Below are 27,409 nucleotides of genomic sequence, written 5' to 3'. Positions count from 1 at the left end.
AAACCGAGCCACAGAGATTGCTGACTGGAAGTTATCACAGCAAACAAGTGACAGACCCGAATCCCACCCCACCCCTACCCCCCGTTTGTACACTGACTTTTTTGTTTCTGGACGGAGCTTCATCAGGCCTGGTCCATCCATCCGCTTGTTCTCTTGGGGATCTGGTTCTCAGCAGGAAGGCTCCTGACCTCCAGGACTGGCCCCTTCCTAGGCAGCAGCTTTGCCTTTTCCCTGAGATTCAAGCTGCAGCAGGAAGCGTCTTTCTTTTCCTCAAAGGTCAGACGGATATCGTCCGTTTCTTAGTCAGTCACATCAGGCTGTGTACTGCACCGTGGCTGCCACAGGCCGTCTCAAAGCAGTTTCTTCTACCCTGAGCTCCTAGGGACCCGCTCCTCGTGATGCCCCTCCCACGCAGCGCCCCCAGGAACCCTTATTCTGCGTGTTGTCTCTATAAGATGATCAATCCTGGATTTCCTGTACCGAAAAAATACAAAATAAGACCTCAAGAGGGCTACCCACAACAATAAAATACATCAGACATTAACCCCAATGAGAAAACAAAAACAGAAAATGTTGAAAACCAGATCAGAAAAATAATTAAATTAAAAAAAAGAAGAAAACCAGACGAGGCCCCCCCACGTCTATCAGAAAGGGAGATCAAGTGACTAAGCTTTCCTATATTTTTTCTGATAAACAAAAAAACTTGATTGAACTAAAAAGGGCATCTTGGAAACATTTTTAAAATTATTTTATTTTTTAAAGGGAGTCTTTTTTTAAAAAACATTTTATTAGGGATTCAAACAACTCGTCTCACAATCCATACATATATCAATTGTATAAAGCACAGCTGTACACTTTTTGCTAAAGGGAGTCTTAAATAAATTATAAGCATATAGCAATTATTTTTTGTAGCTTATAGTACTATATCTTTTTTCATTTTTAAGTGAATTTTTTTTATTTTAGCAAGCATGATATTTTTATTTCTCTACTTATTTTAATCATTTTATTGGGGGCTCGTACAGCTCTTATCACAATCCATACATACCTATATTCATTGTATCAAGCACATTTGTACATGTGCTGCCATCTCATTTTCAAAACATTTCTTTCTACTTGAGTCCTTGGTATCAGTTCATTTCTCCTCCTCCCCCCTCATGAACCCTTGATAATTTATAATTTTTTTCATATCTTACACTGATCGATGTCTCCCTTCACCCACTTTTCTGTTGTTCATCCCCTGGGAGGGAGGTTATATGTAGATCATTGTGATCTGTTCCTCCTTTCTCCCCCCACCTTCCCTCTATGCTCCTGGTATCCCTATTGGTCCTGAGGGGTTAAGTGAATTTTTTATAGTGTTTATATTCTTTTTTTTTAGCACATAATTTTATTTTTCTTTAAAAAATCATTTTATCGGGGGCTTGTACAACTTTTTTTAAACATTTTATTAGGGGCTCATACAATTCTTATCACAATCCATACATATACATACATCAATTGTATAAAGCACATCTGTACATTCTTTGCCCTAATCATTTTCTTTCTTTTTTTTCCTTTTCTTTTTTTACATTTTATTAGGGACTCATACAACTCTTATCACAATCCATACATATACATACATCAATTGTATAAAGCACATCCGCACATTCCCTGCCCCAAGTGTTTATATTCTTAAAGGGTTACAGACTTTCTGTGTTTCCATTTAAATGTCTTACATTTAAACTTTTTTTCCCACCCCCTTAAACATTTTTGTTACTCAAGTCAACCATGAGATTTCTAGAATAATATTAGTTTTTTTTTAAATTAAAAGATCATTATATTGGGGACTCTTAGAACGCTTGTTACAATCCATACATTGATTGCATCAGGAGCATTTGTACATATGTTACCTTCATTCATTTCTTGACATTTACTTTTTTTTAATAAATCATTTTATTGGGGGCTCATACAACTCTTATCACAATCCATACATACATCTGTTGTGTTAAGCACAGTTGTACATTTGTTGCCATCATCATTCTCAAAACATTGGCTTTCTACTTGAGCCCTTGGTATCAGTTCCTCATTTGATGGTAGATTATAAATTATTGTTATTTTCATATCTTACACTAACCGCTGTCTCCTTTCCCCCATGTTTTCTGGTGTTTTTCCCCCTTGGAGAGGGGTGAATGGTGATGTGTCAATCATAGCGATTGGTTCCCCCTTTCTTCCTTTCTCTGCCCCCAATATTAATTTTTGATAAGCATATGCTAGTATTACCTCAAATGTGCAGGTAATGCATTCTCCAGAAATGTTAGGATATAGGGACAACAGAAATGTTAATTTTACAATCGACAGTTATTGAGGTATAGACACCCTATTTCATTCAATCCGGTCTATCAGCTAAATACTACTCTGTGTACCCTTTTACCGGTGCCACGGCCCTGAGTGGCGTCCTTCGCAAACTCTACCGCTAGCTGACAAGCTGCAGTCCACCCAGAAGTGCCTCAGAGAAAAAGCCTGGCGATCCAAAAGAACCAACCACTGAACATAAAACAAGGTTCCACTCTGGTGCCTGTGGGGTAACCTTGAAACCGCATGAACTCACAATCAACTGTTTGCCCTGATGGAAAACTGAGACTTCAAGAAGAAAGGCAATTACCTCAAGGTCACGGAGCTCATTCAAGGGTGGAGTCAGAGCTTGCATTTAAGTCCGAGGACTCCAGCACCTGTGCTCTTTGTAAAAATAAAAAATATATGTATTTACTCCCTAACTGTGGTTTGTGACGGAAACTGGGGTGTGTTGCTAGGAGCTCCCAAGCCCACTTAGCCTCATAGTAAGTCCATGTGTAAGCTCCACAGGAGATTTGGAGGGTGGGGGGAGTGCTGATTCAAACCGCCAACCTTTGAGTTCGCAGTCACGTGCTTCCCATAGTCCCACCAGAGCTCCTGGCCTTTGCTGGCTGCAGCTGCAATGGAAATCCGCCCCGCCTGGCTGTCTTACTCTCCTTGGCTCTCTCGTTCTGAGTCCATGAAAGGCAAACGCGGGCTTCTCTCTGGAGATTAACGGAATGTTCCTAACATCGCACCAAGGCTTCGGGATGTCCGTTTAATTATGATTGAATTTCCATAAAGGTCTATTTCTCTTTTCAGTTTCTTCCTGCCTCCGCCCCACCAGCCCCTCTGCCCCCACCCCTCCTTATGGTCATGGGGCAAACTTGGGTAGAAAGTTTGAATGAAACACTTTGGGGCCAATGAGAATAGAGAGAAAACCCACCTTAAAAAAATACTACTACTTCCATCTAAGATTTTAAATGTTAGACTCCACAGATGATTTGTCAATTGACAAAAAACTGTTTCTTCAATATAGGGGATCTCTTTATCTTACGCTGTTTCTGTTCAGAGCCACCCCAAAGGGTCCTCCCGTACAGTGTCATATACCTGCCCCTGACGTGAGGCAGGAACTGTTTCATTAGCTCTTTCCCCATAATATTTCACCTCGGAATGGAAGGAAGGCTCAGAGCCTATGATGATATGTCCTCAGAGACACTGTAGCAGGAAGTTTCTGGGAGAACTGAGGCTCCAAGACAGACAGCCAGGCAGACAGACAGACAGGCAACAGTGAATAATACTCAAGAAAGGTGAAGAAAGAAGCTTGCATTGTAGTAGGAGTGAGAGATGAGATTTTCAAGAAAAAAGTTCTGGGGCAAAAATGAGGAGCTGATATTAAGGGCTCAAGTAGAAAGTAAATGTTTTGAGAATGATGAGGGCAACAAATGTACAAATGCGCTTGACAAAATGGATGTACATATGGATTGTGATAAGAATTGTAGGAGCCCCCAATAAAATGATTTAAGAAAAAAGTTCTGGACTTGACCAATTACTGACTAGAAAAGAAAATGTACAAACAAACATAAGTACAAAAGAATAAGTTAAATTGTAACACTATTGTAATCAAAATGTAAAAAAAAATTAAAGGAGGAGGTAGACACCAGCTAATGTAGGCAGGAGGAATGACAGAATTTGAAAAATGCCCAGTTGGCAATCACTAATGCAAAAATGGATTCAGGAAGGCTCATTCATCAATAGATGCTGAAATTGTTGGGTGCAAGGCTGTGGGAGAAAAAAAGAAAGAAACATTCACATAACCTTAGAGAATGAACCTGCTTATTAGATTACTCATTAACTCTCAGAGCAGACACCTTCACAATGGAGAAATCTAGCAGAAAAACGGACCAACTTGGTGTCATCAACGAGAGAACAAACTGACATGAGAAGGGGGCTTCAAAAGTGTGTGGGAAAACTCCCTGATCTTTTGATGGCATTTTTTCCAGGAGCTTTTTGTTGTGTTCGATGCCCTCGAGCTGGCTCCAATGAGAGCAACCCTGTGCACCTGCCGGGGGTCCTGGGCCGCCCTCACGATCCCCACTGGGCTCGAGCCTGGGGTGCAGTCAGTGTGTCCTCCCATGGAGGCCTGTCTTGCGGCTGCCCCTCTACTTTACCCAGCATGACAGCCTTTCCTGAGAATGTGCACAAAATACAGCAGACGAGGTCTCAGCATCCTGGCTTCTAAGGGGCATCCTGCTAGACCTCTTCCAGGATGGATGTTTGGCCGTCCATGGTACTTTCAACCCTAATTCCATTTTTTGGAAACCGTCCTCATAGGTGCCTCCTGCTGCAATGGAATAGGAATTCTACACTATCAACCAGGCAGTGTTTTTCTCGCAGTGGTTAACCTAACACCTGCTCATGAGGAAACACACAAAGCCAGTGATGGGATTACACAGTGCAAATGAGCCTGAACTAAATTTCCTAATGTGATAAATAGTACTATGGTTTTGAAAAAAATATCTTAATTCTTTGGAAACATTCAGGGGTAAAGCATCATGATCATGATACCTGCAATTTACTTTTATTGATTGATTGATTTTTTTAAAGGAGTTTATTTTCTAGCTCGAGTTAGGGCATCCCTCCCTCCACTCGCAATTTACTTTGAAATGGTTTGGCAAACTGTGGTAGTTACATAATCTGTTGTCAACTTGAGACTCTTAAGAGTGAAGGGGTGTAGTTTACCTGTCAAACAGGTCGCAGCTTGATGACCTCATTTGTAGGCACTAAGGAGATAAATAGCTCACTGGCGGTGGGACACACACTCTCTGTAAGATATTCCTATTGAGAATGATGATGGGAACAAATGTACATATGTTCTTGACACAATGGATGTATGTATAGATTGTGATAGGAATTGTATGAGCCCCCAATAAAGTGATAAAAAATTTTTAAAAGATATTCCTGTTGACAAGCCACACAGAGCTACGCTGGCGGATCCAGAGCCCTGGACCTGGAGGACCCATGTGGAGACCCACGCCAGCGCTGAGATGCTCCCATTGCCACTGCAACCAGAAGACTTTCCACCCACTGGCCTGTGATCTTCCTGCACTTGGTGTCATGGCATGTGCTGTGTGAGTCTGAAGACGAATTTATAGATTGGTATTAGACAAATGGGCTAATATCGCACTTATGGACTTGAACTGGACTGGGCTAGGATGTTTTCTTAATAGACAATTGATCTTTCTTATACACATGAGTGATTATAAATTTGTTTCTCCAGTCAACCCTGATTAACACACAAATAGAAATAAATGGGCACGTAAATATCACAAGCAAATATGGCACAATAGCAATGAATGAACCTACATGAGGGGCGGAGCCCTGGTGGCATAGTGGTTACAAGGTGGGCTGTCACCCGCCAGGCTGTCTCCTCTTCTAACTAGTCTCAGCAACTCGCGAGCTGGTTCTAGCCTGTCCAAGTTGGTCACTGTCAGTCAGAATCCACTCGATGGCAGTGACTGAGATATGAAGGATATGTGGGTACTTATAGGACTATTCTTTCAACTTCACTGAGATTTTGAAGGTTTTAAAAATAAATTTTTTTTTCTTTCTTTTTTTTTAAAATTTTTTTATTTTAACAATTTATTGGGGCTGATACAATTCTTTTCACAGTTCATACATATACATACATCAATTGTATAAAGCACATCTGTACAGTCTTTGCCCTAATCATTTTTTTTCTCTTTTCTTCTTTTACATTTTATTAGGGACTCAAACAACTCTTACCACAATCCATACATATACATACATCAATTGTATAAAGCACATCTGTACAGTCTTTGCCCTAATCATTTTTTTTTCTCTTTTCTTCTTTTACATTTTATTAGGGACTTAAACAACTCTTATCACAATCCATACATATTCATACATCAATTGTATAAAGCACATCCATACATTCCCTGCCCCAATCATTCTCAAGGCATTTGCTCTCCACTTAAGCCCCTTGCATCAGGTCCTCTTTCCCCACCCCCCTCCCTCCCCATTCCCCCCTCCCTCATATGCCCTTGGTAATTTATACATCGTTATTTTGTCATATCTTGTCCTATCCGGAGTCTCCCTTCCCCCCTTCTCTGCTGTCCCTCTCCCAGGGAAGAGGTCACATGTGGATCCTTGTAATCAGTTCCCCCTTTCCAACCCACTCACCCTCCACTCTCCCAGCATCGTCCCTCACACCCTTGGTCCTGAAGGTATCATCCACCCTGGATTCCCTGTACCTCCAACCCTCATATGTACCAGTGTACAGCCTCTCTCCTATCCAACCCTGCAAGGTAGAATTCGGATCATGGTAGTTGGGGGGAGGAAGCATCCAGGATCTGGGGGAAAGCTGTGTTCTTCATCGATACTACCTCGAACCCTGATTGACCCATCTCCTCTCCTAAACCCCTCTATGAGGGGATCTCCATTGGCTGACACTTGGGCCTTGGGTCTCCACTCTGCACTTCCCCCTTCATTTAATATGATATATATATACATATATATACATACATATACACATCTATACACATACATACACACACTTATATCTTTTTTTTTTTGCATGATGCCTTATACCTGGTCCCTTGGGCACCTCGTGATCGCACTGGCCGGTGTGCTTCTTCCATATGGGCTTATTTGCTTCTGAGCTAGATGGCCGCTTGTTCACCTTCAAGCCTTTAAGACCCCAGACACTATCTCTTTTGATAACCGGGCACCATCAGCTTTCTTCACCACATTTGCTTATGCACCCATTTGTCTTCAGCGATCCTATCATGGAGGTGTGCAGTCAATGATATGATTTTTTGTTCTTTGATGCCTGGTAACTGATCCCTTTGGGACCACTCGATCACACAGGCTGGTGTGTTCTTCCATGTGGACTTTGTTGCTTCTGAGCTAGATGGCCGCTTGTTTATCTTCAAGCCTTTAAGACCCCAGTCACTATCTCTTTTGATAGCCGGGCACCATCAGCTTTCTTCACCACATTTGCTTATGCACCCATTTGTCTTCAGCGATCCTATCATGGAGGTGTGCAGTCAATGATATGATTTTTTGTTCTTTGATGCCTGGTAACTGATCCCTTTGGGACCACTCGATCACACAGGCTGGTGTGTTCTTCCATGTGGACTTTGTTGCTTCTGAGCTAGATGGCCGCTTGTTTATCTTCAAGCCTTTAAGACCCCAGTCACTATCTCTTTTGATAGCCGGGCACCATCAGCTTTCTTCACCACATTTACTTGTTCACCCACTTTGGCTCCAGCCGTTGTGTTGGGAGAGTGAGCATCATAGAGTTCCAATTTAATAAAAGAAGGTATTCATGCATTGAGGGAGTGTTTGAGTAGAGGCCCAAGGTCCTTCCGCCACCTTAATACTTGACCTATAAATATAGACACATAGATCTATTTCCCCATCCTCCTATATATATTTGCATGTACATGTCTTTGTCTAGACCTCCATGAATGCCCTTTGACTCCTAGCTCTTTCCTCCATCTCCCTTGACCTTCCTCCTGCCCTACTACCATGCTTCATCGCCACCTGGGCTAGAGTATACCTCTTCTCTAAGCAACCTTACTCTTGATCATTTCCCACCATGCCTGCCACTCCCCCTTCTCTACCATTTGGGGTCCCATGTTTTTCCCTTGTCCCTGGGTTTGTTAACACCACTTCTTTACCCCCCCTACCCCCCCACCCCAAGTCCCCCCGGAACTGTCGGTCCCGTTGTTTTTCATCCAGATAGTTCATCCAGCCTGTCCTATTCAGACAGACCTGTGGAGTCACTAACATGCACGAAAACTAGACAGAGGAAAACAAAGCAACAGCATACAACCAGACAACAAAACAACCAAAACAAACCACTGAAAAAGAACAGAACAAAACAGTTCACAAGAGAAAAACTTGTAGTTAGTTCAGGGATCGTTTGCTGGCCCTTAGGAGCGTTTTCCAGTCCAGTCTGTTGGGGCACCATGCCCTGGCCCCAAAGTCCACTTTCAGCATTCCCTGGGGACCTTGCCACTCCATTCCCTTGCTGTTCCGCTGCACTCCCCCAGTGATTTGCCTCGGTGTGGTGGGATCAGGTCAGGTGAAATTCCCACACTGTGTCTCAGGTTCTGTCCCCTGTATCGCCCTTAGTCACTGAGGGGCATCATGTCTCATAGTAGGGCCAGCCATGTTGTTCTCTCTGTGGACTGGCTGCTCTACTCAGGAACATTGAAGGTTTTAAAAATAAATTTAAAAAAAACTAAAAAGATATTTGTTTCAGGTGTTTAGATTCAGTACTTTCTAGAAGCAAGAATATGATCTCAGGCACTTTAGGATTCTGATTCATCTTCGGACTCTAACCTTTTAGCAAACTCCTAGGTTCAGAATCGTAAAGACCACTTATTTCAAAGGGGGGAAAAACAATGGATAATTCTGGATTGTGAAGGAAATTAAAACACACACACACACACACACACACACACACACATTCTATAGGAGCCCTGATGGTGTAGTGGCTACTCGTTGGACTGAGACCCGCATGGTCAGCAGTTCAAAGCCACTAGCTGCTCCTTGGGAGGACTTCACTTTCTGCTTCTGTAAATAGTTACAGTCTCGGAAACTCACAGGGGTGGCTATGAGCCAGCATTGACTCGATGGTAGCCAGAGTGTACACACACACACACACACACACACACACACACACACACACACACACACAGGCTTTTCTACCCTCGTAGGGTGCTTCTCTCAGGAAGAGCAAAGCATGGGAGCCAGCACCCAGACATGCAGAGGCAGGCATGTATTCCGAAGCCTCTGTCCACATTGCTGAGAAAATGGCCGTCTAATGTGCTGGGCAGTCGGTCACCTCCAGCGCACCTGCTGGAGCTCAGCTCTTCGGGGCTGGCCATGCTCTGTGGAAGATGACCTTGCCCCATGAATGGAAAGGCAGCCCACCTGCAGAATTTTGGCTGTAAGGACATCTTGCTGTCTTCATTTGTGACCGGAGTGTGGCAGGACATTTGTTAATTTTTCAAGCAAGGGCTTTTATTTTGCTTTCATTTTTAAAAGGGAGTATTAGGAAATGAGGACACGTGCTACGTGAATGAACCTCGCAAACATGATGCTAAGGGAGCTAAGCCAGATGCCAAAGGAGAGGCAGTGTACAGTCCCGAGCTGGCGGCACACTGCTCAGATACTCCCCAAGGGTCACTCGAGGGGAGCCGGTGTCCCGTGCTTCTGGCCCACACCTGAGGCCACCCTCGGGCTCTGTTGACTACGGCGACCTCTCTTCATGGGTCTTCTTCCTCTTTGGGAGGAACTTGGACTTGCTGCACCTGTCATGCTGGCTTAGAATGCTCCACCGCCTTCTCCTAAAAATAACTAAGCGATGCCTGCAGCCTCAAGACTCAAGGGGGATGGTGATGAGGAGCCCCCCATGTCACCCCAGTGCTCACAGGATTCCTTCTGATCAGACACCTCTGCACACCACTGAGGGGGAGGGGAGAGGCGACAGGGTGAGAAGGGGGGGGCGGTGTTGTGGGAAACTGAGAGCATGGAAAAGCTCAGAGCACGAGGGGGGGGGGTCCCTGTGGTAGCGACGGATTGATAGGTGGGTAGCTTCAGAAGTGGCAACAGATAACCCCCTTGACCTTGGTGCTCTGTGTCTGCCTGATGTACCCCATGGATTCCCCACCTTCCTGGGCGTGACTGGGCTCCCTCCACCCCACAAAGACCTTGTGCTGACCTGACCTGTGACTTGCCTAGAAGAAAGATCCTAAAAAAAAAAAAGAAAGATCCAAGTGCGACTGGACGTGTGTGTGTGTGTGTGTGTGAGAGAGAGAGAGAGAGAGAGAGAGAGAGAGAGAGAGAGGTATGCAGCAGGGAGGGAAAAGAGGACCTCTGACCCAAGAATAAAAATCTAAAAAGTGTGGAATTTGTGGTCCTGCCTCAGTTACCCTCAGAAAATGCCCTCCCCTTTGCTGTGAAGGGCCTGGGTCTTCTTTCCAGTATTCCTGAGCAGCGGCGGCAGCGGTGTGGACACGGAGTGCTTCCTGGGGGGATGTAAGTGACTGTGACAGCACAGGGCAACACACAGAGAAGCATGGGTTCATTATGTGTGGCTGGAGAAATTATCTGTCCCCAGGGGAACAGGCTTCAGTGTGCATTAGTGTCCAGCTGCTCCCTTCCCCCCATTCCTCGTCCTCTGCCCTCTCCATCCCTGTCCTCCTCCGTCTCCTCTCCTACCGCCCCCCAGACTCCTCCCCACCACCATTCTCAGTCCAGCTCTGCCCATCAGTGTCTCCATCCATCTTTCTCGGCCCCCACCGTGCCTCCCTCGCCCCCTTGCTCGAGTTGGCTGGGGCTGTCTGAGCGTCCGTTTTCTGCTCTGTCTCTCATTTGTCTGTTATCCTCGCTAGCTGCCTTCCTCTGACCCCGTGTTTCCCTTTGCACAGCGGGTTTGTGGGTACCCTGCAGCTAGTCACAACCTTTTCTGTTTGCGTTAAAGTCCATAAGCAGCACTGGTTTGCTGATTGATTGGCTTTTATTTTAAATTCTGCAGAGGAGAGAACGGAGAATTTTTATGAAGTGAGGGAGCAAAGAAAGAATGTGAAACCGGGCAACAAGAGAGAACAGAAAAGAGAGGGCATGGGAGGGTGGCGGCAGGGTGAGGTGGAAAGGGGAAACAGATTACAAGGATTTACATATAACCTTCTCCCTGGGGGAAGGACTGTGAAGGGCGATGTTGGACAGTGTAAGATATGACAAAATAATAATTTATAAATTATCAAGGGTTCATGAGGGAGGGGGAGTGGGGAGTGGGGAGGGAGGGGAAAAATGAGGAGCTGATACCAAGGGCTCAAGTAGAATGCAAATGTTTTGAGAATGATGATGGCAACAAATGTACAAATGTGCTTGACACAATGGATGGATGTATGGATTGTGATGAGTTGCATGAGCCCCCAATAAAGTGATTTAAAAAGAATGATGTTTATGGTCAGTGTAAGATATGACAAAATAATAATTTCTAAATTATCAAGGGTTCATGGGGAAGGGGGAGCAGGGAGGGAGGGGAAAAATAAGGAGTTGATACCAAGGGCTCAAGTAGGAAGCAAATGTTTTGAGAATGACGATAGCAACATATGTACAAATGTGCTTGACACAATGTATGGATGGATGGATTGTGATAAGAGTTGTATGAGCCCCCAATAAAATGATTTAAAAAAAGAAAGAAAAAAGAGGGCAGCCTGGGAAACTGGGGCAGAAGGGGCTGAACGGCTTGGCATCTGACTCCTTCCACAGGAAGCAGGCCAGGCATTTATGGCTGGAAACAGCTGCGGATGGGATGGAAAGGACAGGAGACCAAGTAACTCAGGGGCAGAGCTTCCGGGAGAAATGAGGGGGGTTCAGTAAACCCAAGAAGCTGACGTGGGCAGAGTTTCTTCTGCCTGATCCACTAACAACTGCCAATGGGACACTATAGAAGTGGTTTTTAAATTTTTTTTATAAACCTTTTTATTGGGGCTCACACAACTCTTATCACAATCCATACATACATCAATTGAGTAAAGCACCCTTATACATTCGTTGCCATCATTCTCAAAATTCGCCTTCCACTTGGGTTCCTGGAGTCAGCTAATTTTCCCTTTTTCCCCCCTCCCCCTTATGAAAGTGCTTCGGTGGGCCCAGCCCCTGGAAAGGGAGCTCTTGGCTCTGAAGCTGGGCCTGGGGAGCTGGAGGCTAAGGACAGCGGGAGGAGTGGCCGGGTCAGGCAGGAGGTGGTGGCAGGAGCTGCTGATCAGGGCAGTCCTGATCGCTGTGTTCGCACACTCCTCTGGCCCGTGATTATTAAAGCATTCCCAGTATGACTGGCTTCCTGAAGGGAAGCTAGTTTTAAAACCAAGCCAAGTCACAGAAACAGAAGCCGCTTAGTTGCACTGACTGCCCGTATTTTTTACATCCGAGCGCACTTAATCCCGTGTTGAGGTCAGGGTCACGGCCATTGGTCAGTTGCAAGCGCCTCACCTTGGGCGGCAGCTCTGGCTGGGGCGGCACTGCTTGGGGTTGGGACAAAAGGAACAGGGAATGAAAAGACCCGGATGTCTTCACCCAGGACGGAATGCGGTCCTGAAAGATCCTCCACTGACCCGTGCCCTGCCTCCCGGCACACGGAATCCTCCACGGCCCTCCCTTTGCGTTCCCACCTCAGCTCCTTTCCCCTGGCAGGCAGACTACATGGAAGCCTGGACCAGAATCAATCAGCTCTCTTACTTCCCCTCAAAAGATGTGACCTCCTATTTTGACAGGGTTCCCCTTTTGCTGGGGGGTGGGTCACTGGCCTCGGCTTTTGCCTAAAGAGGGTGACGATTTAGCTGCAGGCTGATGGATGTGCTCTCCCCGGGATCTTCTCCCTCGGGGTCCTCGCCAATCTTGGCACCTTGAAGAACACCCCACCGTGCAACAGGACTCTCTTGGGCCCTGCCTTCCCCACTGTGGGGCTGCGTCAGGCCCCACAGCAAGAGGCAGCACAGGGCCTGCTGCTAATCAGATTAGTCCCATCACTTGCCCGGAGGAGCCCGATTTTGCTGTCTGTGAAGGAAGGGAAAATTGTCAGACATCACTTCAAGAACCCTGTCTCTGGACACTTGGGAGCTGCCGAGAGAAATTAATCTTCCAGCTATTTAAGGCAATTTCTTTCCCATCATCCTTTGACAAGAGGACTGCACCGGGAAATGAATCTGATGGGAGTCCCTGGACTGGTGCACTCCACTCGACAGCACCTCTCCCTCCGACTCGAGGCGGTGTCCATCATCCCCACACGAGCGGAGACACGGCACCTCCATGCAAAGCCAACTCCCCCAGCACCCAAATTCACACACATACACACACACACCACCACCCACCCACCCCACCCCTCCGTGGGGACTGCTGGGAGGCAAAGGATCCTGTTTCCCTCTGCCTCTGTCCCACTTTAGTTCTGGAAAACCTACCGTGGGCTCCCCTCCAGACATGAGTCTTCGTGCTACAGAAGGCTCGGGAAGGCCAAGGAACAGGGGTCTGTCAGGTCGGTCCAGTGTGGTTTTGAGATAGAAACAGGGCAAGGAAAGGAGTAAGCAGGCTCCTCCCTTCTCTTCATGGGATAGGAGGCCCAGGGTCTTCGTCTTTGGGGCACTGGAAGGAATTCCAATCCTGAACCTTCGTCTCACAGATTGACCAGGGGGGTGGCCTTCAAAATGTGCTCCTTGGAGCTCCAGACACCCCAGGGGGTGACTCTGTGTAGACAGGGAAGGGGGTGGATCCATTGTGCTGTAGGGAGTGGCTGGGGGAGGCTTGGTGGTTAGAGCTCTGGCCACCCCACTTTTCTTCAACTGCTGGTTGGACTTCATTGTGATTTTCCCAACTTTTCTCTTTATTAAAAGTTCCTTTCCCCCGCCTCCCCAAGAGCTACAAAGCACTCTGAAGTGGGAGGGTGAAGGCTGCATTGGCGCCCCTCGCCTGGGTGGCCCTTTGCTGAGGGTTTGCCCACAGGATGCAGCCTGGCTCCCGCTGGCTCCACTGCAGAGCCGGGGCTGCCAGCAGCTCCGGCTCTGGGCTCCTGAGGCCCTTTTCAGCAAAATGAATCTCCTTAGGCTGAAGAGTCATTTGTTTTCCAAACTCTCTTCTGCGTTCTCACTAATTCCCAATTTCCCTGCCTTTGACAAATGCAATTAACAAGGCTCGATCAGTTTCTGGCCGACAGCCTTCATCAATCAATAGAGACTGCACAAAGGCTGAGGGGGAGAGGAAGGCCGTGATGAGAAAGTGGCTGCAATCAGGGTAGCCAAGGCCTAAGTCCCTCTGGTTCTGTGAAGGCCCCTCCCCCCAGTCTCAGTGGGCTGGCGCCCACCCTGACCATGTTCTCATTCATCCTTCCTGCTAAGGGAACACAGCAGGGCTCCCCCCCACCCCCTGCTAACAGAAGACCTTGCCATCTGCTGCCATCATAGCCAGGGAACCCCTCAGCGCTGGGTGCGATAACCAACCATCTCTACCCCACCTACACACTCCAGGGACTTAGCTTCCTGCTCAGGAGGGTAAGCGCCCACTACCGCCCAGTGGGGTCACCTCCCACGAGAGGACCAAGAGGACGTGGATCACGGAGCTCGGGGTTGCGATGACACTCAGCCCGTCTTCCTCTCTCTTTCCAGGGCCACACTCCCTGGCAAACTGCTCTAAGATTCTGGCCTCCCTCCCCCTCTGCCGCCCTGCCTGGTACAGCCTGTGCAGCCCTCCCCTCATCAACTTGCCATCTCTGGGCAAGCCCAGTCGGGCAGGCTCTCCCTCCTCCCGGCCTCCTCCTCCGTTGTTGTGACGTGGGGGCCTTAGTGTATTCCCTAGCCAGTGTCTTCACACCAGTGGGTCCCGTAATTACAGTCCCTTCCCCCCACCGTCCTGGCTTCTGTGACTGTCAAGTCCTCCGAGGAGGGGCCCTGTGGACAAAAGACACAACACAACACAGGCTGAGGCTGAGAGTGTAATGTAACAGCAAACAAAGGAAAACCCACATCTTGCTCGGCAGCAGCTCATTAACCACTGGGAACATACAGAGGCCAAGGCACATGAGCTGAAGAGAAAGATCACTACCTGCGGGATGGGGTGGCACACTTTATTGCCAAGGACAGCCACCCCAAGAAATGCAAGCTGCCGCACTCACCCCTGTTCAGGGGCAGCTGCACTGAACTTGTCGTGCAGGTCAGCGACGTCGTCACCGGACACTCGGACCCAGCCGTCCTCCCGGACATGGTAGAGGTTGACCACACCTCCGGAGTAGGCATCTCTGTAGGTGGCTTGGTAGATGGCTCGCCGAGCGAGATCGTAGGCTTGTTCCACTTCCAGGTCATAGGAGTAGCCCCGATCCATGACCCCGTAGGCGTACACAGAGCCAGAACCTACCGAGAAGGTGGTCCCTGAGATGCGGTTCCCCTCGCTGTCCACGTAGTAGAGGCCTGGGAAGAGAAAGGAGGCTAATGGGGAACGGGACCACTCTCTCCTGCCGCTGACCTCACCCTCTGCGGAGGAGTCGTTCTCTCGCCTGCAGGCCCAGAGGGGACACCAACGGAAAGGCAGGAGAACAGAGCTACTGTACCATAAAGTAACTCAAGACCAAACAGCAAACAACCAAAGGAAGCCAACCGAATACTAACATTCCAGGATCCGACAAGAAACCTCACCGTCTCACCTCACATGCTTGTCTTTTCTGTAGACCACAAAGCAAGGGTGATCTGAACGACCACCTCCGCACCGTGGGGAGAATGTTTAAGACACAGTCCTAGCCCTCCGAAGATCTAGATAACCGGGGGCAAGACACACTGCAGACAGTGAAAGAGTGAAGCCTAGAACTCACAATCTTCCCACACAGATCTGCACTGTCCACTATGCAGGGGGTACGTGCTGGCCTGCCACCCGCGAGGTCCACTGTTGGCAACCACCAGCTGTTCCGCAGGAGGAAGACAAGGCTGTCTACTCCCGTAGTTACAGTCTTAGAAATGCAGAGGGGTGGTTCTAGCCTGTCCTATAGGGTCACGATGAATCGGAACCAGCGCCATCGCACTGCATGAGCCACGTGTCGCTATAGAGCATTCAAAATGAGGTTCAATAGCACATACCAAAAGGACACCATACTGGGCTAAATAAAATATATTATAAATTAATGTACTCTTAAATCAGTCACGAAAATCTCTTGGCCATAAGCAAACACCTTCCTGGCACTGAGACACTGGGCGTGAGGGCTAGAGACACACCAGTGTCTGAGGTAACATGTAGGTCAACTGGTCTATCAGTCCACAAAGGTAGTGTTCCACCTTTGCTGAGTAGCAACTAGGGTTGTAAAAGCTGGGGAGCAGCTTACAACTCCGGGGCTGTGTCCAAAGTACTTCTGGACACAGCCTGCACTAACCAGAAACCAGAAGTACCCTATAAACTCGAGGATAAGCCAACAAGAGTATCAGCCGAGGCACCTAATTTTACCACAAAAGCTGCATTAAAAACATGCTGTAAAACTTGGCTTATGCTGATTGCATGTATGCCTATGGTACAACCCCTTCCTGTCATGTTGTACTTAGGCGGCTTGCACGTCCCTGTAATGTGTATATGCCATAACTGGAAATATGTTTGTCTTCTCTGCCTGGACCTGGCTGCTGAGATCACGGCTGTCCAGGAGACTCACGGAACACATGCAATGACGCTGACGCAGAAGATCACAGGCCAGTGGGAGGAAGGTCTTGTGAGCATATCCAGTGGCGGTGGAAGCATCTCAGCACTGGCAGGGGCCTCCACGTGGCTCTTTACCTCCAGGGCTCTAGCACAGCGCCATGTGTCTTCTCACAGGGAGTGAGTCTGTGTTCTGCCTCCAGCGAGCTATTTATCTCCTTAGCACCTCCAAATGAGGTCATCAAGCTCCGACCTGATTGACAGGCTAAACTCCACCCCTTCACTCTTAAGTCTCAAATTGACAAAAGATTATGTAACTACCACACTATTTCTTTGTGACAGTCAGAAAAACAAACCAACCAAAAATAAAGTTACATTTAAAAACAAAAAAAAAAACTTGGCTTATCCACGAGTCTATAAGGTAGATGGTGCCTGGCTATCCCCACTGACTGCTCTGACTAGGAGGAACCACACTGGGAGGAAAAGGTAGACTAGAATTCAAATCATGACTTAGGCTAGACTTACTAAACCCGAGACTATGGCCCAGAGATGCCCCTCCAACAGAGAAGTGAAGCCACGTCAAAGACACCCAGCGGACCCTGCTCCTCAGTTCTCAGCTACAGGAGCCCAAGGGGCAGCACCTGCCCAAAAGTAAAGCTAAGAGGCAAGAAAACTGGGTGAACAAAAATAGGGGCCCCACAGTGAAAAAGGCAGGGAGGGCTGACACCACATGGGTGCTGCCAGCAATGTCAGGGAACAGATGTGTACACAATGCTGAAGAGAGAAAGAATGTACTCCACCAACTAAACCATCATTAAAAACCACAAAACACTTTCTCCCCCCCCCCACAAATGAGATTACCATAAGCATGTAAAATTATATGTACGGTTCTCGTAATATTTATTCCTAGTGAAGGATCCCTGGTGGCCCCGCGACGAAGCCCAAAGGTTGGACCATCTGCTTTCTGTAGCGATCACAGCCATGGAAAACCTATGGGGCAATTCTCCTGTTCAGCTGGGTCACGATGAGTCAGGATCGAGTTGAGGGAAGCAATAGGTAAAACTTGTATGGGGCAGAGCTGGTAGATACACCAGGCAGCCGCCCAGACAAACTGCCCGATTGTGTCATTCGCTCACTGACACGGCATGATGCAAGGTTGCTTTTACGCGGAAGGAGGCAGTGTGACAAAGGCCATACCAGCCAAAATCTTTCCTATTTGGCCCTTTTCCAAAAGCGTGCTGATCTTCAGCACAGCCTACATGGATCACAGAAATTCAGAAAGCCTTATGTACAAAAGTGCTGGATACAACTGATGTACGGACTGTTATAAGGGCTGTAAAAGCCCCAATAACACGATTTAAAAAAAAACTGAGTTCAATCTTTTTCTTTCTTTCATTTTTTCCCATTCCAACTGCCTGCTGGCCCCTTCAGTTAGATGCCTTTGTGGTCAAGTTCAAAACCCCTAAATCGGAGCCCTGTCCTCCAATACTTCCATGGCTCTGTTGCCTATCAAACTGTCTCGTAGCCCACACTGCTCTCAAATTCTGTCGGTGGCACCACCGTCTTGTCCCGGATTCCGTGGTTCTCAACCCTCACTGTACATCAGAGTCACCTAAGGAAGTTGTTTTAAGTGTTTAGGCCTTACCCTGGATCCCTGGTTATGCATTGGGTTGCTAACTACAAGTTCAGCAGTTCAAAACCATCAGCTGCTCCTTGGGAGAAAGATGAGGCTTTTGAGTCGTAGATGCCTCACCACCTGGTTCCAGTGGACCTTTCTGGTTTGCTGGCTCCCGAGTCCCCTTCACACACCTTACTTCCCATTGCGAGGCTCTTTCCGCCACTCCCCTCTCAAAACCGAAGGCGCCTGTCCTCCCTCCCCTGCTCATCCTGTGCTGCCCCCGCTTTCCCCAGGACAACTCCAGCCAACTGTCCATGCTGTCCTCCCAATTCCTCTGGTCGGAAGTAATCGCTCCTTAAAACTCCTTCAGCACCTTATTGGCTCTTTTGAAAATGGCCTTTCTCTCAAGCAGCCTTGGGGAAGGTGGTCGGTGGCCCGCGGTGGTCTCTGGAGGCCAGGGGCTGACGCACACGGGATGGGATGGTGCTGTGGCAAGGCATCCCCAAGATGGCACAACTCAGGCTGGCTCTGACAGCCTGGTTCCCTTCCTAGTCACTCTGTGCTCTCACCGCGGTTTCTGTCACCTGGGACAAGCCCAAGAGCTAATGCATACTGGCTTCCTTTTTTATTTTCCCAATCAACATCTCCAAAATGCTTCCCTGGACCAGACAAGGTGTATGGAACTGCTCTTTCTGACCTTTCAAAAAGAAGCGGCGTCTCCACTTCCACAACAACAACTGAGCTCCTCTCTCTTTCATGTCTTCGTTCATCCTCCAGGAGTGGAGAGAGACCCTTTCTGTACCTTTCCCTCTTCTCCACCAAAGAATGTGGGGAAAAGGCATCGTAGAGGCATTCTAAAGGGCAACTGGTAACGGGGCATTCAGTAAGCAGGTAGACCAATGAGGCAAAGCCAGTTAGAGAAATGAGAATTTTCAAACTGATGGGAGGGAAAATGATATAAAGTAGCCACAGGGTAATGTGCCGCCTAAAGGAACATGCAGAATTGCCCCAAGGGGAATACCAGGCTGAACTTCCTGACAAAGTTTTTCAACACTGGAAAGAAACCTGGCTAAGGAACTTCTTTTCAGGGAAGATAGAAAAGACCTCGGTGATTAGTAAGGACAGAAGGGAGACTGAGCCAAAGTCTCTTTCTAAAGGACAGAGGGAGAATGACTAGCGCTGGAGTGACCAGGACATACCCAAGCTTCACCACCCAACACCGTGGGCATTAGCCACTGTGTGGAGCCCAGGAAATGGGGCTAGTGCCACACGGTGAGGCATTTTTCAGGGTACTTTGTATTAAATTCTCAAATCAAACCTGCCACTTTCAATTCTAACTCAGAGTAAGGCGGAGAAGAAACAGCCCCAAAGGTTTGCAAGGCTGTCGATCTTTATGAAAGCAGACTGCAGCCTCTCTCTGCTGGAGAGGAGCATGCTGGCAGGGTTGAACCACTGACCTTCAGGTAGCAGCCAAGAGCTTAACCCCCAAGCTGCGAAGTTATTAAAATTAACCTCACATCCCCTTTCACTTTGTAAATGTGTCCAGTAGGTAAAAATTACAAATGAGGAAACTTCAAAAAGCTTGCAGGGAAAATGAATGAAAAAAGATCATGGGAAACTTCCATAGATGCTTCGAAGCCTCCTTTGTAGACTTAAAAATTCTAGCCAGTGCCGTCCAGTGGAGTTATAAGGTGGCTATAATAAAAAATATTAATAATCCATGGGAAAATTCCGTGATCTCTCCCTCAACTCCATTCCCCCCATGAATGTTCTGAAGGCCCCTTGAATGTTCTACCTCTCCCAACACAATCTTTAAGTCTTATCATGTTACAGGAGAGCGGGAAGCCTTGTGAGGTGGAGGCTTTACATTCATTGATGAAGAAGCAGTGGCACAGCCGGTCCCCCCCACCACCAAGCCTCTGGGGAACAAAGAGCAAAGGCTAGCGGGCTCATCACACCACATTGTCCACCCTGCTCACTCATGACCCTTTCTTCCTCCCCTGCGGGGGCCGCTCAGGGGTCACGTGGCTGCCAATGAACTCACCGGGGCCTCTCTTATCCCAGCCACAGATCATGGTGCCCATGGACAGCCCCATGCCTTTGTACTGGTACACCATGTTGGCCAGCAGCTTGGAGGCGGCGGCCACCGAGATGCGCTCCTTGTTTCGAAGCTCGTAGATCCGGCACTGGCGAGCCAACAGCCTCTCCCAGAAGCTGCAGTCCGCCGCACCCCCAGCCATGGTGCCCAGCAGGTAGGGGTTGATCTCGATCACCTTCTTCACAGTCTGCGAGGCGATGTAGGCGCCGGCCGTGGCCCGCGAGTCCACCGCCACGATGACTCCGCGGCGAAACTGCCAGGGGGGAGCACAGAGCGGGCCACGTGAGACCACCGAACACCGCAGCCGGGGCTCCCGGCAAACCCAGCCCTCTCCCACGCTCTCTCACGTCACCGTTTACTCCCCCAAATATTCGTGCCCCGCTGAGGGTTGCACCGAGCACCGGCGGGGCTGACAAACGGGACCCTGGGGTGGCCGAGCCGGAACGACTCGCTCTATCGATTGTGGACGGGGGCCGGGGTCCCCAACCTTCCGCGCCCCCGACCTCCCCCCGGAGACGCAGGGGCACCGCCCGGTTCCTAAATCCTTCAGGGACTCTGCCCCGCCCCCCGCTCCGCCCCCGGCCGGCGCGGGCCCAGGCCTCGGGGGACCGAGTGAGCGGACCGCGGGCAGGGGACCCGCGTGAACCCCCGCCGGGGCTGCGGGGCGCGGGCCCTCGGCAGGTTCCGGCGCGGCGCCGGGACCCGCACCTTGAAGGCCAGCGTGGTGGTCCCGTGAAGCAGCTCGATCCTCGGCTCGTCCGGGACGTCCCATCGGGGCGCCGTCAGCTTCAGTCCGTCGTGGCAGCTTCCCGGACTCAGATGCAGCAGTTCTGCGCAGCCCTCGAGTCCGAAAAAGCCGCGCTCGTTCACCGGTAACGGCCTCTGCAACACACTGGCCAGCGCCATGTCTAGTGAGGGCAAGCCGCGCGCACGCCCAGACGCCCCGGAAGGCGCGGCGGGCCACCCCGCCCACTAGGGCCTCACTTCCGCCCTAACAGAGGCGGATCCGCCATCTTTACTCCTGGCAGCCACGCCCCTCAATAACCGAGCGCCGCACGTCCGGGGCCAGGTCGCCCTGGAGGCGGCTCCGGGCGGATCGGCGTCGCTACCCTGACCTTCGGAAAGGACCGCCCGATTGACGTGGCCAGACAGGGGTACGGGGGCAGGCTGGCCGCAAACTCACGAGGGAGGGGCGCCGGCCATCTTTGAGAAGGGCGTGACTGGTTGAAAATCGGCCCGGCACCTTTAAAGGTGCCCTGGCCTCGCTCGCGCCCCCCCCTACCCCCCACCCCCCACCCTCGCCCCTCCAGCCTCGGGCCGGGCAACGCGACTGAAGCCGCCCTTTTACTGACGGGCCCCTCCCTCTCATACTGGTCAAGACCGTGACCTTCCCGGGCGGGGGCGTGCATAATGATGGGTGCGGATTACACTGCTGGGTGTCACTTCCAGAGGTCACACCAAAATATATATTCCATTTTGGCGCAGTGGTTCAGCAGAAATTTATTCTTTTATTTTATTTTTTTAGAAGAGTTGTCAGCTTTTTTTTTTTTTACATTTTATTAGGGACTCATACAACTCTTATCACAATCCACACATATACATACATCAATTGTATAAAGCACATCCATACATTCTTTGCCCTAATCATTTTGAAATTTATTATTTTCTATGATAACAAAAATATTTTCATTAAGCCCAGCCCACGTGTATTAATATACCGACCTACAAAGGTAAAACTCAATGCAAATTCACTTTTTGGACCTTCTAGTGCACCTCTAATGGAGAGCGCTGGTGTTGTCCTGGGATTTGCAGTCAGCTGTTAACCACAACGTCAGCAGTTCCAACCCGCCATCCCCTACAGGGGAGAAAGATGAGGCTGGGTACTCCAGGAAAGGTTTACACAGAGGCAGTTCTGCTCTGTTTTGTAGGGTCGTTATGTAAATTTGGGGGGGGGTCTGAGAATGCACTTGTGAGAGCACAAAATATAAGGACAGCTTTGAATCCTGAGGTTTTACCTGCACCCATTACCCATGGATTGTTTTCACGCTGCTGGTGTTTTTATTGCTGATTTTGTCAACTTTTCTGGTATTTTAACTGCAGTATTATGGTAATTAGTATTTATGAACCTAAAGCAGTAACTTTTTTGAGAATAGAAATTATTTTGAAATAGAAACGAAAGGAACAGGAAAAACAGTGTTAAAGGATTCTGCTCAGTTACCAGTGCATCCCTGGACTGCTGACCAGAAGGTTGGTGCTTCCAACCCACCAGCTGCTCCTTGGGAGAAAGATGAGGCTGTCTGCTTTTGTAAAGATTTACTGTGTCAGAAGCCCTAGGGAACAGTTAGTTCTTCTCTATCCTATAGGATCATTATGAGTCCGGATCAACTAGACGTCAGTGGGTTTGGTCAATTAACAATGATGTAACTAATAATAAAAATAAATGTCATACAATATAGAAAGCTTTTGGAAAATAATTTTAATATACATAATAGCCTAAGAAATATTACACTGAAACAATCCACACCTATATCACATTATTCTATGATTGAAATGGATAATGAATATTGCTAAGGATATTGTGTGGTCTGGTTTGGGAGGCCATGGTGGGAGGGGTGACCCCATGACTGACCTCCCTGGGTGATACCAGCCGTAGTGACAGCACTGTCTCCAAAGCCACTGCCTTATGGCAGTAAACCACAGTAGGTATGGTAAAAACCAAGACAAAATAACATTCACTAGGTGTTACTAGCAATAATCATCACCACCACTCCCATTTTCTAAATTCACCAATTTTTAAGGTTCAATCTTCTCTTGACTTTCACCCTCTGGTGGAAATTTTAACAAGTAATAAATTGCCCAAAAGACTAACGATGGAAAAGCAAAGACCCAGTTAATCCACAAACTAGATTCTCAATTCGGCACCTGAATAGTTGCAGCAGTAGCCAATACCTTCTCAGAGCCTATTGAGAGTCCACAAAGATGTACCAAGTTCTCTAACCTCAGCTTGCGGAAACGAGTTCTTGGTCTAGGGATGTGCTGTGTTTCCTTGCCTCTCCCTCCCACCTCCCAGCTTCATTGTTCAACTCTTGGGGAATCATACTGGAGCGAGGAAGCGGGCATGAGTATGAAGTGTTGCCTCCTGCCTTCATGGTTCTGTGAAAACCGAGTCGCCTTCCTGGTTGGAATCCAGTGTCAGCATCCATCACATCTAAATTTCACTTTTCTCTGATGCCCAGCCTGGCCCCCTCCCTTCCCCTAAGCCACTCCACACCCAGCTGTATTTTTAATGTTGAAATTTGGCAACCCTTTCCAAACCCAATCATCAGCATGTAATGAAACGGAAGATCTTTATCTGTGTCTCGCACTTGGATGAGGTGGGAAATGCAGGGTGCTTCTGTTTATTGAGCAGGTATTATTCTGCAGGAGTGTGGGTGGTGGAAGCAGTCAGGTAAAGATGGTGTGGAGATCCTCTCACTTCATGAGGGGAGGGGAGAATCAGCATCAACACCAGCCCAAGACTTGATTTCTACACAGCAGAAACCAGACATCCGTCTCCTCGCCAACCACGTCGCCTTCTTGACATCAGCTGACCCTCCCAGGGCGCTCTTACTTTTCTGCTGAGTAATTTCTTGCAATGACTGCCCAGAGCTCACAGACCATCTTCACTCGGTGTCTAGCAGGGAAGTATAGTTCAGGATCAGGAACAACAACCGCAGGCAGACCTCGCTTGGGGCTCCTGGGCTCTTGCCCTTGGTAGCAAGTGTCTGATAATTGTTTAGCTCCGGGATGCAGTCCACAGATAAACCATGCTGCTAGGAAGCCTTCTGGCCAAAGCACTCAGCTCTCTCACTCAGCCACCTCTCTCACTCAGCCACCTTGTTTGGGGGCTATCATGCCTCTCTCGTTGGTCTCCCGGTCCTGCTGCCAGGGGCCTTTGCCGCTGAGTCTCACCATCTCACCCGTCTCTCGTGTTTCGGCTCTTGTTCACTTGAGTCTGGGAGGTTTTCATTGTAAGGATCCCAGATGCCAAGGATACAGCTCCTACTCTCTCTATTTTATTTCTCACGGTCATGAGGCCCTCTTTTCACTTTGGGGATGGCTCGTTTGAAGCCTAGCAGGTTGGTGAACTGACCAATCCCCTCGTTAGGATTCCATGCCCCTTACTTGCACGGTCCAATCCCACAAGGGGGCCAAGCACCTCGTTTCATTGTTACCAAGCTGTCCAAGCCCCTTGGTTGGTCTGGCAGTTAGGGTTAATGTCAACCTGACCCAGGGTGAGTGTGTAGGAGTGGAGTCAGCTCACAGCCTCACGAGGGTTGTGGCTTTTTTATAAAAGACAGAACTTCTCTGTCTTTGGCTTCTTCACCCTCCCTGCCTGCTGGGATTCTGTGCTTGCCTCCAGGGGTGGTCCCATGTGGAATGCTGACCAGGGAGCCAACCTGGGAGCTAGCTAGCGGTGTCCTGCCCAGTTTCCACGGACCTTGGGTCTAGGTGACTCTGTACCCAAGGGCCTGTGACCTCCCTGCTTCCCCGTTCGTTCTGTGGCGTCAGCCTGCTCTAGCTCGGGACCCATGAACTTCATTCACACTGGGATTCAGAACCGCTCCATAGGTTTCTAAATCTTACAGGTGCAGACAACCTCATCTTTCTCCCATGGGGTGTGCTGGTGGGTTTGTGGGCCTTGAGGTTAGTGGGCCAGTGCCTATCCCACAGTGCTACCACCAAGATTACAACCCTGGAAACCTCGAGGGAAAGTTCTGCTCTGCTCCTTAGAGTCACCACGAGTCAGAACAGACGCAGTGACACCCAAGGGACACAACTGGATGCTCACAGGACAGGTGTCTCACTGCTATGGGCATCTCTATGCCTATTCTGTGTTCGCCAACGAATAAGCGACAGTCACAATCCTCTCCCGCCCTAGAGGCTTCAAACCCTGGCTCCTCATCAACAACTTCCCTCCCTTTTCCCACATCAAGGAATTGCCAGGTGCTGGTGAGTCCTTTGCAGTACTTCTCACACTCTTCTTCCATTTGCAACTAGCACCGCCTTCAGCTTCCTCACCCCCCAATCACTGAAGGCTTCTCCTAATCAACGTCCCGGGCCCCCAACTTACCTTATGATCCAAGCTTCCTACCCCCAAATGACAGTGGGGTGGGGCTGGGGGTAACAAGAAGGGCTGGAGTTTGGAAGCGGGGCAGGAGGTCAAGAGAAGTTGAAGTGAGGTTCGGTGGTGGGGAGCGGGGCTTCGGGAAGACTTTGCCAAATAGTTCCGGATTCACTTCCTAAATACCACTTGGGCCTCACCGCTCCTCAAAACCCTGGCGCTTCTTTCTCCATCCACATCCAGGAAGGCTTTTCAGAGCAGGCAGACCTAAGCCAGGTTTTGAAAGCTAGAACTCAACTAGGTGGGAGATGTGTTAGGAGCTGAGTAGAAAGAAGTTGTGGTGGGTGGATTTGGATTGGACTGTTGGTGGTGGGGCTGGTGGTTGCCAGGCGACTATCATGGGCCCTACACACCAACCTGGGAAGGAGAAGGTGATTTTAACTCGGTTTTACAGCCCTGGATGGCTTCCTCACAGAGGAAAAACAGAATTCTGCTGGTACCTTCTGGAAAGGTGCCCATGTGCAGAGAGATTACAGGGAGGGAGACTAAACGGTGGCCAATTAGGAGGTCACTCAGCTGTTCCTCACTCAGGTGACTATGGCCAGGCTTGGGGAGAACAGCAGCAACTCACTCGTACAGGAAGAGTCTACGATTCACAGTCTTCAGCATCGTCTCTAGGAGACATTCTTATCCATCAGCAAGTGTCACCTGTGAGCCTCCCCGGAGGGGAGGAGCCTGCTAGACCTTCGCATGTGCTCCGGGTTGGCCAAGGCTTCCTGTGGCATGTTTCTATCCCTCCTCAGGGTTGAGTCTCCAGCACACTACGATGCCAGCCCCACCATCACGAGCTCTGCAGGGACCAGACTTTCTCCTTTGTGTGTGGGTCCAGGTCTTTGCATACACCAGGCTCACAACATCCTCTTGGGTTAAACAAGTTCTGCATGTGCTGGAAGTAGTTACAGTCGGCCACTCTTATCCCAAGGGGCCACTGTCAGGACCCGCCAACCCCAATGCTGGCACCTCAAGTGTCCTGGCTAAGACTTCTTGCCCTAGGATACGGTCCAGCAAATTTTTGAAGCCCAAGAGCCAATCCCCGACGTCCCTCACAACAATTGAAAAATTATACACAGGCCATAAATCTTTTTTTTAACAAATAAATGAATCGCCGTTGTCTGAATACTAGCCTTTAGAATTTTTTCCAGGTTCCTTGGGAGCCACGTGTATATCCCAAAAAGAACCACCTGTGGCCTGCTGTGAGAGCCTCTTCCCTGGGACGACAAGCTGGCTCTCGCGATTGTGAACTGCTGGGCAGGAGGAGAACCAGCAGAAAGCGGGTCCTTAGCTTCTTTTAGAGGCCTCCTCAGGACTTTGGCACAAGGCAGAGACATTCTTTGACCAGAGGGTTGTCCATACTGCCAAGTTTGTATGCAGATGGAAGCGGAGAAGAGAGTTCTAGGTTCTAGCGTTCCTTCATCCTTGCTGCTCGGTAGCCCACTTTTCTAGATGATATTGGAAGCTTTCCCCCACCCCAACCCCCCATCCAGGGTAAGCACACTCCTCTCTTTTGCCCTTGTCCATCTAGTGCCTTCTTCTGCCCCCACTGCCATCTTGAGTTTGAAAACATGAGCTGAGCCTCAGAGTTCTGTCCCCATATCTCTGAGGAAGGGAGTCTGACCGCTCCCGGGGCCAGAACACTCCACCTGGAGGACATCTGAACCCTGAGTTGTCTACCTCCTCCTAGGCTGGGAGCTCCGGGGCAGGGACAAGGGCCTGCCCTTTCCTTGTGTATCTGTGTGTCTCTGCCCCTTGTGGGAAAAGCAAGAGGAACTAGGTCCCAGCCCGTTCTTTCTTCTTTGCAACCTTCACACCCAACGGACAGCTTGAGGCATTCAGGGCATGAGGGACAGGACAGGTGACTCCCTGGGTGACTCTCAGAGGCGTCCTGCAGCAGAAGGTGAAGGGCTGATTGGCGGGGCTCCCCCCCAGGAACCAGTCCCAAGCTTGAAGTGGACTCAAGGACGCGAAGCGTCAGATCACACGCTTATCCGTGATCTCGCTGGTGCTGGCTACACATCAGCTTCTC

At 49.1% G+C, this 27,409-nt stretch overlaps 1 protein-coding gene across 1 annotated transcript; it reads right to left on the bottom strand.

Moving 5' to 3' along the window:
• Positions 1–14,817: 14,817 nt before the first annotated feature.
• On the bottom strand, positions 14,818–21,159 carry PSMB5 (proteasome 20S subunit beta 5). The gene is made up of 3 exons (XM_075531010.1): positions 20,931–21,159; positions 20,169–20,475; positions 14,818–15,302 (listed from the first exon to the last, which is right to left on the bottom strand). Exons 1-3 carry the CDS (start codon positions 21,126–21,128, stop codon positions 15,007–15,009), a joined length of 801 nt encoding a protein of 266 aa, XP_075387125.1. The 5' UTR covers positions 21,129–21,159; the 3' UTR covers positions 14,818–15,006.
• Positions 21,160–27,409: the final 6,250 nt, after the last annotated feature.

The sequence above is a fragment of the Tenrec ecaudatus genome, chromosome 14 (genome assembly GCF_050624435.1).
Source record: "Tenrec ecaudatus isolate mTenEca1 chromosome 14, mTenEca1.hap1, whole genome shotgun sequence".
Classification (NCBI taxonomy): domain Eukaryota; kingdom Metazoa; phylum Chordata; class Mammalia; order Afrosoricida; family Tenrecidae; genus Tenrec; species Tenrec ecaudatus.
The sequence above is the reverse complement of the archived record's forward strand: the minus strand, read 5'-3'. Positions and strand labels throughout refer to the sequence as shown.

Excerpts from the sequence above, each read along its gene's own strand:
- PSMB5 (XM_075531010.1), bottom strand. The coding sequence starts at position 21,128 with ATGGCGCTGGCCAGTGTGTTGCAGAGGCCGTTACCGGTGAACGAGCGC. Across the intron at positions 20,476-20,930 it reads CCACCACGCTGGCCTTCAAG|TTTCGCCGCGGAGTCATCGT; the intron begins GTGCGGGTCCCG and ends CCCCCCTGGCAG. Across the intron at positions 15,303-20,168 it reads CTGGGATAAGAGAGGCCCCG|GCCTCTACTACGTGGACAGC; the intron begins GTGAGTTCATTG and ends TTCTCTTCCCAG.